General features: G+C 40.1%; 1 protein-coding gene across 4 annotated transcripts in view; it reads left to right on the top strand.

Annotated features, from left to right (window-relative positions):
* The window catches only part of slit1a (slit homolog 1a (Drosophila)), a 94,107-nt gene that overhangs the window by 2,105 nt on the left and 75,928 nt on the right, over positions 1-16,074 (top strand). For all 4 annotated transcript variants that reach the window (XM_053231156.1, XM_053231157.1, XM_026943165.3 and 1 more), the window contains exons 2-4: positions 9,555-9,626; positions 11,183-11,254; positions 12,040-12,111. In XM_053231156.1, the coding sequence (XP_053087131.1) occupies positions 9,555-9,626; positions 11,183-11,254; positions 12,040-12,111 (216 nt within the window). The remainder of the gene's footprint in view (positions 1-9,554; positions 9,627-11,182; positions 11,255-12,039; positions 12,112-16,074) is intronic.

Below are 16,074 nucleotides of genomic sequence, written 5' to 3'. Positions count from 1 at the left end.
TATAGCTTATGGTGCTTTCATGAGAAAACTCACTATATGACTAACTGTGCTTCTATTTGTCTTGGAAGTAATAACTAACACACAGTTAAATACAGCATAATTGATTAAATATGTAGCTGAAATTTTAATATTCCTAAATGGAAGCGTTCCAGCTTGCAGCTGTCTCAGTGCATTCTTTAACAAATTCCAAACAAAGAAACAAGTTTGTCTTCACTGCTTATTTCAGTGAAATTTGCTATTGTTGTTCAATTGTAATTGAAGAAGAAATTAGAACGATGGGGGGATTGGGGAGATTTCTCAGTCAGGACAGAGTGGCTCCGATAGGCTCAATTGTTTGACATCCACTCAAAAACCATCTCTGCAAGCAGAAGCTGGGTTATTCATGCTGACAAGGTTCTGCAAATGTGTGTAGTGGTGTTGGGGGGGGGGGGTGTAATTTGTGCATGGATCTAGAATCCCATCTGCACTCATCAGAAAGCATTTCGATTGTCTTGACCTTTCTGCTTGTGTGCTTTAACAACTGCAGCCACATGTGCCAAACTCACACCCCCATACAAGACTTCCCCTTAACCGAGTCTTGCTAAATATACTAGACAATGAGCCGACCAACCACATACCCACAATGCACTCCCAAAGCTGTGAGGTAAAAGATGAAAGATTGCACATTGTACATCATAACTGCATAAAAAAGGTTACTGAAGATGTTTTTCAAGCAGCTTATCCAGCTTTGGGAAACATTCTTCCTTCTTTTTAACCTGCCAAACGCACATGTACGTCTAACCGTATTTTTAAGGAAGAAGACCAGAGATGTACCGTATCTTGTTTTATCTGTGCTAATGCATCTATTTATGTACACTCGCATCGCCACACTGCCAAGATCAAGCGTGGTTGATGGTGGTGAGGCCGAGCAGTCTGATTTGGGATTCTCTTTGTAGTGAGATGGCTCGAGTATTCAAGTGTCCTTTCTTGATTTTTTTTTTTTTTCCGATTGTTTATTGATTTAACCATAGTGAGGGATTTGAGGGCTAACTACAGATACTGCATGATGAATCAGTTTAAGCTGCATGGTGAGAGAGTGAAACCTTTGTTTAGAGAGAATGGATGTAAACTTCAGCTCTAGTCTAGGAAGAGGTACATGAAGGGTTCTTTGAATAGATAGAAGTGTTTGCACCACCTTCAAAATCTTAAAATCTCAAAATCACCTTCAAAATCCTACCGTATCTTAAAGGCTTCTTAGTAACCATCTGCATCTTACAGAACCCTGAGGAGAAATCTTTGAAACGCAGACATTTAGGCATTTATAGAGGTGGCATGGTGGCACAGCAGGCAGGGCTGCTGCCGTACAGCTCTATGGTCCCTTGTTCGATTCTGACCTCCACTTATTGGCTATGTGGAGTGTCACATGTTCTCCTGTTCCCATGTCCCATTCCGTCACTTGTCCAGGGTTCTTGGGATATGTTTCAGATCCACCACAACTTTTACCAAGATAAATCGGTTACTGAAGCTGAATGAATGAATAACTGCTCAGTTTAATAATTGCTATTTTTTCTTTTTAGATTTTCCCTTAATTTAGTCATGGCCAGTTCCCACCCATGAGGCAGCTCTCCCCTATCACATGACATCTACCAATCGGGGAGGACGAAAGCTATGACATGCTTCCTCCGAGGCACGTGAAGCCAGCCTACCGTATCTTTTCGAACCGCTGCTCGTGCAATCTCAGGGGGGATGCGTAACACACTCAGAGGAAAGCGCTATCCGCCCCCTTTTGCATGCATGATTGGCTAGTGTCACTTTGATTGATAGGGGACAGCCTGACCAGTTTTGCTCTCTTGGACTCCCGGATGGCTGCGACCTCATCACGATTCGAACGTGCGATCTCTGGATGAAAGGGGCAGATGCTTTTCTGTTGCACCACTCAGTAGTCCTTGACTAAGGCTCTTTAGAGAACCTGTCTTGCATAAATGGAACATGTAGGTCTCGTACTTGAAACTTTAGCTGAAAGTTCCTAGAACCCTCTGTTGTAGAAACAAACAAAAAAAACTCTTTAATGCGTTCTACAGAACCGTTTCAAAAAGAGAGGCCATCGTGAAGATTTCTTCAGTTTGTGAAACTGTTAAGTTCTGTGTAAAGGCATGCAATTATAAACCTTCTAGAAAGCCAGAACCATCAACCACCCGAAGAACCCCAGAAGTACCCTTTTTCTAAAAGTGCAACATTTTTAACAGATGATGATACACATCAAATCAGTGGATAGATCAGGAAAGAAAACCATATCCACTCCAAGAGCCATAATTTAACTCCATCAGGACAGGGCAAATCCAGATATAGAGAAAAGATTTCTCTGGCTCATGCCTTGGCAATAAATTCCAAAGGCTTTCACACATTTTGGGATATCAGACATGAGAATCCTGAGTGACTATACAGCTTCTTTCACATGACATGTGACCCTTCTTATTTCTCACACATGGTTTAGCTTCAGGAATGAGGATTATTTGAGGAATGCCAATGTTGATGAGTATGGTGCTAAATTAAAGGTTGTGTAGCGCAGACACATTCCCTTTCCACACCTTCCCAGCATCCCATAAGCCTCTGCTGCAGCCTGCTCATGCATTTCTTTATACTAAATCTTAATTAAGTTACATTTCTATTAAGGTTAGCATAATGGGGATTGCGGAGAAGGGCTTAAAGATTAATTAGGATGTAATCTCAATGACGAGACAGCTTTTAACCTAAACCATGAGCCATCAGCAATGGTGTCAGCTCAGTATTTTTTTATGTTATTGTGGTTGTTTAATCTACATGAACTGCAATCAGGCAAGCCAAATTAACTAGGCAATCTTAACCTGGAGTTCATGGAGATGTTGTAAAGGGTGCAGTGAAGATGATATAGGACAATGTGGAAATGTTTCCAGCCAACAAGCCCTCTTGAATTTACTGTGTATCAGTTACTTTCTTGATGGAATAAGTAGAAGGTATTTAGTTTATTACAAACTGTTGTGTGCAAAACATCCACAAAGCACAAGCACAAACCCTGTATTTGCTCGCAGGGAATGAAAGCCTGTGTGTTCTCCATCTCAGTGTGCTCAAACGCGCCACGTCCCTAAAGCACAACTTGTTTCCAGTTTCTTGTCGAACACTTTGGCATATTCAATTACAGGCACAGATGTTTGATTTACTGGCAGCTGCTGACTTTTGTGCTGTTAAGTGCACCTTGTAAATGAGGTTTACTTTCAGAGTCCTACCCATGGGTACGGTCAACTCCAGAATTATTGGCACCCTTCATTAAAATAAACACAAAATGAAAAAGACCTGCATTGAGTAATATTTTGAGCCTAAATACATAGGGACGCTTTCATGGTTTCAAAACAATTACCATGATTAATATTTTTGAGATTAACAGAAGGACGCCAGCACTGAAAAGCTGAAAAACAATGTTGGAAATCTTTGTCCAGTCCTCCATTCAGAACATTTTTAGATCCTTTATATTTTTAGTTTTGTGCATTTGGATTGCCCTCTACAATTCAGACCACAAGTTTTCAATTTTTAAAGTGGTATGTTGCAAAACTATTTCTATTTTGACTTGTACATACTTGGATGTATGTACAAGCTCATACTTGGATGTATGTACAAACTCATTATCTTATTGGTCAATCTATCTATGGCCAAGTCTTAACCTCCTGGTAAAAGCAGCCACATTTTGGGTTAAAACGGTGCTTAAGGACCATCGACTGGTATCCTGTATTGGGTGCGCCACTGTACAGGTCTGAATCACTGTATGTATTGTTCATCAGACTGTATTGTAATTGTTTATCGTGATTGATCATAAGCATTCGGGGGCGTGGGAGATAGTAGGGGTGGATTCTTGCAAATTTCAAGCACGGCATATCCCAGCCCCCTTTTCTTTACCTCCATCATTTGCAGTGAATCTGTGACTCCTAGAATGTCAGGTTCATTTCACACGTGGCTGAGTGTGGTTCTGATGGCCTTGCTATAAACAAGGGGGGGGGGGGGGGGGTCAGGCCAATGGTTTGCAACATGACTCTAGCCATTCTAATGTCTAGACTAATCGGGCAATAGTCTCAATTCCCCCTGGCTGTATGGGTAGAGATTGAGTTTGCAATCCATTTACTCTTGGGGTAATTTAAACAAGCCATTTGCAGGTCAGTGTTGCCATGACCGATTACCTCACGACACTTTTTACCAGGTTCTCTTGCTCCAGGGACTTGTTAGGATACTCATAATGGCTGGTGATATCAAGTGGTAAACAAGAATGCTTGAATAACAAGAGGGCTTGTTAAATTCTCAAATTTACTTTAATATTTTATATTTCAGACTTTAATATTTTAGGAAAAATCCTTTTTTTCAACCTGAATAAGTTGCATATTAATCTTTATATTAACACACGATCTTCAGTGGCATCCAAGACTTATATTCTACTATAAATTCTTCTTTCGTTGATCTATTATGTTGATCTAGTTTCACTTTGGTTAATGGTTTCCTGTATTATCCAGAACATCTTTCAACTACCTGCTGTTAGTGGTGCCACTGGGATTTAACCCTGGCTTCATCTCTACCTAAAGAGCGTGATGCAGCAGTGCTTTAGCTCTTTAGTCTTTCCAGCTCTCTCACCTAATCATCTGTATACTCTGCTCAAACAGATCAGGTTCCAAAGCTTCAACTTTCATGCTAACACAGCTGTCAACACCATCCCGTGCATCATATCACACGCTGTTAACTAACCGAGCTGTGTCTCTGTTGCAACTCGCAACTCTGTTGTAGAGCCACGTTGCATTCTGGAACTTTGAGTCCAACAAATTAGCACCAGAATCGCTAAGCACATCACAATATAATATTTCAGTATAAAATATTTAATTTATTTCATAGGTGAATATTTCTTTAACATACCCTGATGCATGGACTTGCTCCAATTTTGCATTATGTGATGTTTGAAGTGTTTTGCTTCCAGGTTTTTTTTGGTTTTGTTTGAGATTTCAGTGAAATAAATGAAACTCATTTATATTTTATGTAAACAGATAATGTTCGACAGAGCGAAGTGTAGTTCTGTTTAGTCAGCACTCTACCTGCAACAGAAATGTATTGTATTATGGAAGGTGTTCCTGCCAAAAAATTCCACCCAGCATTTCAAGTTATTTCATCTCTCCATTTTAAAAGCTAATGATACAGTGAGCATGACTAAACAAATGAAATCTTTCCAGTAATGCAAAAGGAGAGAACGGGATACAAATGAAGAACTGATGATCTATTTGGGTTTGTTATATTAACTATACAAACATTATCTCTTGGTAGTTATTTTTGTCCCGGTCTGGTTTGTCTCTCTTTTGGAAGAGACAGAGCTGTATGTGCAGACAGGCATTTACCGGTCTGCTATGTAGGTCAAAGCTTCTCAATGTCATTGAGCTTTAGTCCCTAGTCTATTCTGACTCACTGGGGCTTCTCTCCTCATTTCTCTCTCTCCTCTTCTGTCCTCTATAGTATTATGTCAAAAAAATAAAAACTTGGTGGTGCACAAAGATGCTACAATCTTCTTCTTTTCACTTTAGAGTGTGCTCAGTGCCTGGCTCAAGATCTTATTGCTGGCACCTCCATCTGTCATGGGAGCAGGGCATGCAAGAACATAAGCACACTGTATTAACTTCTCAGTGCTAGCAAATAAATCAAAAGAGCAATATACGGTCACAGCATGTGCTGACATTTGGTTACATTCAAGAATAAGAACAGAAAGATGTTTGGGGTAAATCAATGCTCCATTAACATATAGTATTTTGAAGCTCAAAGCAAGTAGCTGTGGGAGGAACAGAAGTGGAGCAGAACGTTGGAGCGCTTTTTGCCAGAGATCTGTGAATTTTGAGTAACAACGCCAACCGTAACAGCATAAAGCAGTCTGCTAGAGTGTGATGTGATGGTCAGCAGCTTGTTGGCCCAGCAAGGTGCACTGTCTGCACAGTTGCGCTGACCCAAGATCTTCCTTGGTTTCCTCTACTTCTGCCAATAAACGGCTTTGGAATCAGGCTCTTATTTCCTTTGGAGAATTCCCAAGCAAAATTTGTTTCCCCACCTTGTATCACGTATATATGTTTTGGAGTGCTGTGTGTATGAGAGAGAGAGAGAGAGAGAGAGAGAGAGAGATGGACTGATTATGTGCATTGCATATGCATTTCCTCTTCTCTGCCGCAGATTCTATTTCATGTTATACAGCTCTCCTTGTCGCAGCGGGATTTTTTTTTTAACAGATGGCAGAAATAAACATACTGCCTTTTTCATTGGGCTTCTTCATAGCCCTTTGAATTATTGAGAAATCAGGCCTCTCGGGAAACATGAAACATCTAGGTCCCCAGCTCTCTCTTTGAGCTGTGATGAGATGACAGGAAATGGGCAATGGCACTCTTTTGGCTCCCGCACCCGTTAAAGTGGGAGTTCCCCCATGAAGTAGGGGGAAATGACAGTGTCTGGTAGACCTAGTGAATAAGATCCTATTTGGATGCTTTTTGAGTGACCCAGCAATGGCAATAAACCGTCTCAACTGTAGGAAGTTCATTCTGTCTCTATCCAGCATGTTCACAGACTTTAACCCCTTAAACCTTCAGGACCTGACTTAAATTCCTCTTGTAACTATATACATTTCCTAGCTAGTAAATACTTCATAGTATCGCTTCAAAGGCACAGAATAACAAGTTTTAAGACACAACTTTGTAAGAAGACTAGATATTAAGGAGTTAACCTCTTCTACACAACTATATTACCTTTATATAAACTAATTGACTTTATTATACATTGTCTAGTTAGTTTAAGGAATATTTTGCCCAGTATTGGCTTAATTAGCATAATAACATAATGGTAACTAGCATCGCTACCACTAGGGATGTAAACAAATATGAATACACTATTGGGATAGAACAGATAATACGCTCCAAACAGATAACAATAAAAATACAAATAGGAGGCGCACTAACCTTTGTTGTTGTTGTTGTTGTTTTTTCTTATTGATAAGCTCGTCAGAAAGATTCACACAGCATCTAGATGCGACTAGAAGTGCGCATCAGTACTGGGCAAAAAAAAAAAGTTGTATGAGTGGGAGGGTTTTACTTTCATGCAGGCACGAGCATGAAGAAAGACAAAGAAAGATGCATTTACAGTATCCTTAATAATTGCCTGGCTAGGATTACAGTGGTTTAAATTGGACTACTAGTTTGTTTATGTTTTGTGAAATAAAACCAGATAATTAGATGGAGATACTGTGGGCAGGTATAAGCGAAATTAAGAACTGTGCAGGCTGGATTAGAAAAACAGTCCTGCTGACAGTACTGGCATTTCTGCCTCTATGTTTTTTTTTCCCAGTGTTTTCCATCCTGCCAACTTCAGGTTTAGATCCAAACACAAAAGGATATTTAGAGCACTATACAGATACATATACAGATAGCAGCACTGCGCAACACCCCTAGTTAAAACATATTGCCATTTCTGCTTCCCTTAACAAGCCATTGCCTCCTTAAATTGTTGTTAGACATGCCCTTTTTGTAAAGAGAGCGCTCACTTGAATGGGAAAAAAACAGCTGTTTTGCAGATTCTGTAACACAAGGACTACCAGATCTTTACAAATCTACGTAGTCGACTTCCAACTGAATTAAGCCTCTCTTTTGGGATTTAAATGAGGACGTTTCTGTGTGTAGGTTCGCACCAGTTAAAGTCTTTTGTCACTTTGCTAGTCGGCAAGTAACATACAATTTGCAGGCAGATGGTGAACACAGTTAGCATGATTAAGGGTGACTGGTTGTGTTTTGCTAAGTCTCCATTCTCTTGCACAAGGCCTTCAGTCCCCTGGGTTCCGGTACAGGGGGCCACCCAGTAGATTTATACTTGAGAAGCCATGAGAAAAGCTGGATTAAGTGCCCAGCAATAAACAGCACATGTGTATATCAGGCTGCAGCTAATGAATCCCACTCCATTATTTATTTCTCTCTATCCATGCACCTGTGTACACAGACCATCTGTCTGCAATGACCTCTCGCTCTCTGGTTCTCTCTCTCTAGCTACGTCCCAAGAGTGGTCATTATAATGGACCAAGAGAAGTCAATTTTGGGTCCACGAATAAAGATGACTTTCTGTGTCTGCATGCAAGTGTGTTTTGCCCATTTATAGGGTGGTGGCCTGACTGCTACAGGATTAACTCAAAACTCCCCAGATCTCATCATGGCATAATAACAGAGAGATGTGTGTTTATACTGTACCTGGCGCACAGAGCACAGAGGCTCCGAGCCAAGTCCCACAGCTGCTTCAACGTTTAGGAGTGTCGACAGTTGAAAGGTCACTGTCCACTGATGCGCTATAGAGGGGCAAAATTTCCTTTCTTTTGTCATGGATTGGGACAGATTCAGTCAAACAGAATTCCCTGTAGAGGGAGCACAAGCAATGATTCAAAATGTGGTTATTAACATAATATATATTTTAGTTGAGCAAAGCATTTGGATTAATAGAATACAGTGTTTAGTCAGAACACAGCTAACCCTAACCTTTAGATCATATGCATGAAACTGCATTAAATCAATTTTATTTTGGATTACACACCCTTTAAAGAGCAGTCACTGACCACAACCCGGGCTAGTCAGCCATAAAAAGACACTCTTCGATAGTGTGCTTTGATAGATGAGTGATTTCGTTAGACTGATATCGACATTATACAGCTTATTGTCTTAATGCCTTCGACAAAACTTAGCAAGACTAGCAAAACTAGCACCATTAGCGATGTTGTAGGGATAGGTTCTTCAAAAATGAACATTGTGCTTGACAAAATGAAAGATTATAGCTCCATTTCTGGAAAAAATGTACATTTTATTGTTTGGTATTGAACTTTTTATTTGGTATTGAATATATTGAATGATATGTTTGATGAAATATTATTTATATTACATATTTTTCACTATCAGTGTGGAAACAGGATCTTAAAATCCTTAACATTGTCAAATCCTGCATTAAAATAGATTTTCATGGCATTTTTGCTGCCCAGAAAGTAGTTAGTGTAGGATAGATGAGTGTTTCTGTCATAGAGACAAACACAATGATGCATTTTCACAGATTTTCAATCAATTAACCTGGTTATGATGTCAGAACATGTGACTGAAGTCTAAGGTGAACAACTTTTTTTTTTTTTTTTTTTTTTTTTTGTTTCATTACATTTGTCTAAACTTAGACAAAAAATATATTCAATTTAACTTTCTTAACTTAAATCCATCTCAGGAGATAGACCCAGGGATATAAACATGTTATTTAGATTTGATAATTTTCTCTAGGTTTTCTTTATTATGGATTTAGACTAAACATTATACTGCGGACAAACTATTTTAAGGATATGTAGGATCGTGTCACAGCAAAAATGCTTAATAGGCTTGAGAAATGTTTGTTTCTCATGTAACACGAGAAACATCTTGGTCACAAGTGGCATATCTCAGTTTACTGATTCCATCATGTACTGCAACTTCAATGGAAATGTCCCAGTGGAGGGAGAATTCATTAATATTTTATTTTTTTTTCTCTTGCAGGGAACTGAATGGAAATAACTTCACCCGCATCAACAAGAACGATTTCAGTGGACTCAAATACCTCCGTGTTCTGTAAGTCGGTCCTACTGTCTTAATGCCTGATATCCTACAGAAATATACATGACTTTTTACTGAGGTGAAAGTTATAATATAATACAATATACAAATGATCTTTTTTTAATGCTCATTTAGAGCTCATTATTTAAATTTATTCTGATTTAGCCATCACAAAACACCATTGTATTTATGTATTTTAAAATCTATACCCCAGTGCGCACCCTCTTAGGAGGAGAAATGCTGTCATTTTGTTACATGCAAGATGGAAACAATGTTCTACAAGTATATCCCTGTTAACACTTACCCCCAACCCCCCCAACACACACACACACACACACACACACACACACACACACACCAGTTTCCCCACGGAGCTCGAAGGTCTCCCTGTGGCCCCTGTAGTTCCAGGCGGGTTGTTAACGTGATTAACATGGAGGCAGAAGCATAGGGGGTACTCTCACATTTCTGACCCCTGGGACTTGGCTACCTCACTGTGAAAATGAGGGCATGAACCTTTGCCCTTGGTGAAGATGGTGCTTACAGGAAAAACGGTTTATGCTTACAGCATTGAGAAAACAAAGAATGGTTACCTACATCTTAAAACCATGCCCGGCCTGATTTACAGTCTGGGGAGATATTCATTCCTTCTGATTCATGAGGCTAAGGTTGTCGAGTAATTCTGTCATTGGTTGTAGTTGGTTAAATAACAGTCTTTAAAAAATATGTACATTCACAAATACAGAAACCGCTACAACAAGATGTTAGCTTGTTTCTTCTTGTATTTTGTCTTATTAGTTTGTGAAATGCTAAGTGAAAAACATTCTCGTAAAGACCCACCACCTTTGGAGAAAATGATATTTACCTGTTTATTTATTTACTCTTTTATTTATTAAGAGGATATCTGTGATCTGTGACCTGCGATTATGTTTCAACCTAGCGAAATACAAATCAAATTGCTAGATCTCATTCCGTGTTCTCCAGGGGGAACTGGGTCTTCCACAAAAGCTAATTTTAATGAACTCTTCTGATTCCTCAAAGCTAGTCTGCATCTATCCCAAGGTGTTAGATTGCACCACTTCTGAAAAAAATCAGTTATTTTTTTTAAATAAACCTTTTACATGCAAGTGTTTTTGCAGTCCCTGTGGTGAGTCTGTTTATGCACACTGTTGAGGGTTCATGTGAAGTCTGTGGTTCTGAGGGCTTACCCGATCTGTTTTGAATAAGTAGCTTCAGTTTGGAGCACCTAGCCACAGAGTTGCCGGTGGCCTACACATCCCAGAGCTGCAAGCCTCCTTGGTTCATGCCCCACCACCAGGCCAGACCACACCAGCCAATGTCTACTGGCTATACACTGCCCCCACAGTCTCCCAGCCCTCCCATGCACCTTTCTCTACCCGCTGTCCTGGCTAGACTCCCTCAAATTCCCCCTTATTTGCCAAGATTCCACCACCTTCTAATTTCCTTCCACAAACAGGTCTATCATCCCTTAAACTTACCTGAAGAGCACTCTGTCCCAATCCACCCAAGCTATGCCAAACATCTCCATGACCAACTGTGACTTCTCTCCACAGGCAGCTGATGGAGAACCAGATTGGAGCCATCGAGCGGGGGGCCTTTGATGACATGAAAGAACTGGAGAGACTGTAAGTGTTCTGAGATTGCAGTCTCTTCTGTTAGCCAGCTAAGAACTTAACCAATATTAAGCTTGAAGCATGGAACAGCTTTAAGCTTAGTATTGTTAGGAGAACCCCTTCCAAACAAAACGGCTAAACAAAACCGAACAAGTGATCTGAGGTTCCTGGCTAGGTTTACTAGCCAACCAGGAACCCGACCAAGAATGTGTGGAAAAAAAGGCTTAGGCTTACATGATACTAAACACATTTGCCAGTCTCTCTTGTTTGAGAAGCTGCAAAACCCCCCCCTCCATCAGAAAAGTGGGAATGGTGGCTTCAGCATTTAGCCACTGTCAAAATGAAGGAGCCACATCACAGCTGCACTGCTGTTCTGTGCATATCATGTGGTAAACTAGTGAAACTAGGACTGCAGCTGTACAGCTGTTCACTTTAATGTGCAACATGTGAAGTCAAAAAACACCATCATTTGATCTTTATGATAGTCCGCAAAATGATCAGCTTCCAGTCCCATATGTTTAATTGCCTTTGCCTTCAACTGTAAACACTTAAAATCTGCGGTCTCATTTGCTAATTAGTTCCAATCTGTCTCTTTCAATTTTGCTAATTATGCCAGGCAGTTGATGCAGATTCTTTTGTTTTGCACATAACAAAACTTTGAGTTATTTTAATACATTGATCATGTTCTTTGCCTAATTTTAGCCAGCTGCCTGTTATATCAGATAATCCCCACTTCATTTGTATTCTTGTTTACTGTAGTGACTTCAATGCAGCTTTTTCCTTTTTGCCTCTGTTAGACGTCTAAATAGGAACCAACTCTACCAGCTGCCAGAGCTACTGTTCCAGAAGAATGCTGCTTTGTCACGACTGTGAGTCTCCTGACATTTTCATATCTATTGTCTATGGTGTGCTTCAGTCTGGCTAAGGTTTTATGTATGCCTTTTAAACATATTTACACAATGGCTTGATATTTTTTCATGTTAGACCGTGTTGGTCGAGTCGTGATGTCATTTGTGAAGGTGAAGGTCATGCTTTCTAGCACTGTATAGATAGCTGAGTGCATTTATGAGAGATATTTTTATGCAGATATGATTCGTCAAATCCTGTGCATGCGTGCCTGTGAGTACAGTACTATGGAAATGTAGAATTGCTCGAGAAGGTCGAAAAGGTTGAGGGCATTTCATTCTTCATTCTTATGAATGTTGTCATTGATGGGAAATATTTGGGGTTTGCAGTAGGAAGCCAAACGTTGCCCTGAGAATAAACTTTTGCTTCTAGTAGGTTGGACAGGCTGTTTCTCTGTTCTTTCGGGAGGAAAACTAGCAATCAAAAATGCCCAACCCACCCCCCACCTCCGTCTCAGGGTAGCAAACCACAGGTTTTTCAAATTCTTATTAAAGTCTGAAAGCCTGTACTGTTTCTGCACATAATTGGTATGAACTGTCCTTTCTGCTGATTATTTGAGTTCATGTTACCTGTAGCCAGTGGTGGGAATGTTCTCTTATTGAGACAAGGTAAAACCATTTCCCTTTCCAGACCTCTGTTACCCCAAAGACACGCACACACACAATTGGACTCTCTAAAGCCAAACCCTTAAATACTCTGTTCACATCATTCCAACATTTATGTTTTCAGGCAGGTATTAAACTTCAGCCTCAGGCAATAGAAACAGCTGCTTGAACAATTTAACCGACATCAACCTTGATTTATTTACTTCATTATGGAAAACTACTTCATGGGCAAATTACACTGAATCATTTATTGTCTCATTCTTTTTTTTTTTTTTTTTTTTTTTTTTTAAACAGCAAAGCTTTTTAAACTGGACATCACAAGTGGTGAGCTATTATGAGCTTAATGAGTACAAATTTAATTGTTTTGAGTGATACCATGGCAGGAATTGAGCATCAAGGATCAAATGTACCCTAAGTGCCCCTAAACCTCAAAGTCATCTGACATCTGTAACATGGAATGCTCTCCACCAAAGGGTGGTAGGAATAAATTACAGAACTGTCTTACTTGAGTTGAGGAAATTTCAAATACCGGTAAAATGTTTCGTGTCCCCAAGGAACACTTGGTCTTGCACTTGCTCGGAGCACTCACTGGGGCTTGTTAAGATGCTTATTTTTTCAATGCCATTAACAAGTGAGTTTAATGTAAAAGCCTGTTAGTCTTAGGTGTTATGTTAACCCAGATGTTTTCTTGTAGCATTAATTGGTCCCATTCGTTCACTTGTATGTGCACTCATTTTTGTACTGGCACAAACAGAGTGTGTAAGGTCATCTTCAGCCAATTTGCTCTCTGTACTTTTTATAAACAAAGATGGCATCCACCAGCTAAGCGAAATGCTGGTTCTTGAAAATCTGTGTTATTCTTTGATTTGGCGGAGACGAATCCTTCATCCTCGAGTACTAATGCATTAGTGAGTTTAGAATGTTATGTAATTCTTGAAAAGAACAAAATGATTCACTTCACGGTGCTGCAGTCTACTATGGTAGGTCTGATTTTCACTATCTGGTTTTATTAGACTGTCTGTGAAAAGGCTGTTCAAGTTGATTAGGTGTTGTAATTGCTTTTCAAAGATGAATTAGGGAGCTAACCTAATAAACAAGATGGTTATCTGCTTGCATTGCTCTCACTACGCAACTGGTGACCAATGTAACACAGCGTAGAAACAGGTTGGATGATGGATTTCTGTTGGAGGTTTGCAGGGATGTACTTACCAAGTACCTTGGGAACATGACAAGAATGAGGACTGACTTGGTGGAACAATAACAAGCAAGAATGGGTGGCATCCATTATGGTTAACAACCTGTTGCTGCCCCCTTCTCCTCTCACTCACTACCCCCATGCTAGGAAAGAAAGGCTGTAGTCCCTGTAATCTGCCTATACTGTGCCTGTAATTAGTGCATTCATACTGTGAGTACAGCAGAACCAAGGGCCTGAGAGAGTTTAGGGAGGAGGAGTCAAAGCAAGCTTGATGGGTACCTTCTGGCAATGGCATCTGGTTTGGAGAAAGCTGGTGTGTGTAGGCGTGTGTGTGAAGGTGGAAAGCAGGGTCGGCAGGTTTACGACCCTTGCGGGGAAGCTTGAATTTACAGTGACTTTGCACATAGCATCAACTTTTCAGTTGCTGATAGGAACAAAAGTCACCTGTTGCTTTCCATGCATACCTTTTTTTTGCAGGTTGTGTGTGTGCATGTGAAAGAGGGATGGGTAGGAGTGCCATCTACACTTATCTGTATGTATCTTTAGATTTAAGTTTGTAAAATTTCCATAATTAATGCATGGAATTCTTTCTCTATTCTGCGTATAGATTCTGCCGTAATAAATGTGGTTACTCCTATGTGGCATTTTGTAATACTGATGGTAACTGAGTGGCCCAAAATCATGGCATTCTCTCTGTAACACAGCTTGTTTGCGTAGTAATGGACAGTTGGAATATTTGGCAGAATTAATTAATTTGTTAAAATGTTAAAAATGAGCAATTAATTTAGACCATGTCCAGTTCATAAGGGTCATTTTGTTTCATAGATTCATAAAAGTGAAGTTAAATATATGCCGTATGTTTGAGTGAGTTTGAGTGACCTTGTCATGAAAAAGGAGATATACAGTAATCCGCCCTCAGGTCGTCTAACTGCTCATTAGCTTTCAGCAACCGATCAGCTCTCTGTCCCCTGCCCTTGTCCGGTGGTAAAAGTGGATTTTACGAGTTGTCAGTGTTTTTATGGGCTGTGCGGTGTGTGTAAGAAACAGAAACACCATAAAACCATCTGAAGTAAGAGGAAGCCAAACAGATAATTTAAAAACCACTCCGTCGTCTGAAGTATTTAAACAAGTGAAAAGTAGAACAGAGGATTAGCTCTGTTTCTATATACTAGCAGTTCTGTATTTCTCTCTCATCGATAATTCAAAGGCTGGATAAGGGTGTATTAAATATTCACGATTAATGCCTTGAACATCAAGCCTTTCAATCAGTAGGTATCAAGAACTGTGCTTCATTGCCTGTTCCCACAGGACTTCCACATGCTAGATCAGTCCAGAGGCTAAGAAGCTCTGGAATATCTTTAATGAATAGCTTACCCTCTTCTTCTGCTCACCATAAGTGGTTTATTTAACGCATATATTTTGGGAATTGGGCTAGATATTATGAATTGATAGGTCATGCATAAATTATAACTTTGGAGTCAGATTGTAAACAAGTCAAGGAAATTTTGCAAGGCGACTATGCGGTGCTGTAGCAGTATCCAGATTGGAAAAGATGGATGCAGCGCTGTTTAATGGTGCTAAGTCCCTCAGCTCCTACCTAAACCGACCAGCCTTTGGTGCTGGCTGGAATTATGAGGCAGCAGCCAGCAATAACATCTTTTATAGTGACTGACTTGTTCTCAGTCCATTGGTATAACCTTCTAGCATCCTGCATTTTCACAAGCTGTTTGCTGTTCCTCTGCTTTAGATGAATGTGAGCTTGGACCTTGCAGGTCCTCTGTAATAAATTTTACTGGAAGTCAACAAAATCCTCATCCTCTTGCTTGCCTTAAACTATATCACAGGTGGTACACCTCTTCACTTACATGGTGGGTAGCATGTGGTGGATGTTGTTTGAACTGGAGAGGAGTGATGCTCAAAGGAGTACGAGTAGTCGACTGAAAAAGCAATATGTCTAAGAGATTTGTGTAAACAAGGCATGGAGGAAGTCACTTCTCCCACTCCTGTTTTGTCCCTCGTCGTTCGTCGTGTGTAAACAAGCAAACAGTAAGGGGCAAATGAAGCCCACACACACACACACACACACAGTGCCAGCGTCAAGCAGACTAGTGTTAGCCTACACTAAT

Source organism: Pangasianodon hypophthalmus, chromosome 28, assembly GCF_027358585.1.
Source record: "Pangasianodon hypophthalmus isolate fPanHyp1 chromosome 28, fPanHyp1.pri, whole genome shotgun sequence".
Taxonomy (NCBI): Eukaryota; Metazoa; Chordata; class Actinopteri; order Siluriformes; family Pangasiidae; genus Pangasianodon; species Pangasianodon hypophthalmus.
This window is presented reverse-complemented; position numbering and strand designations above follow the sequence as displayed.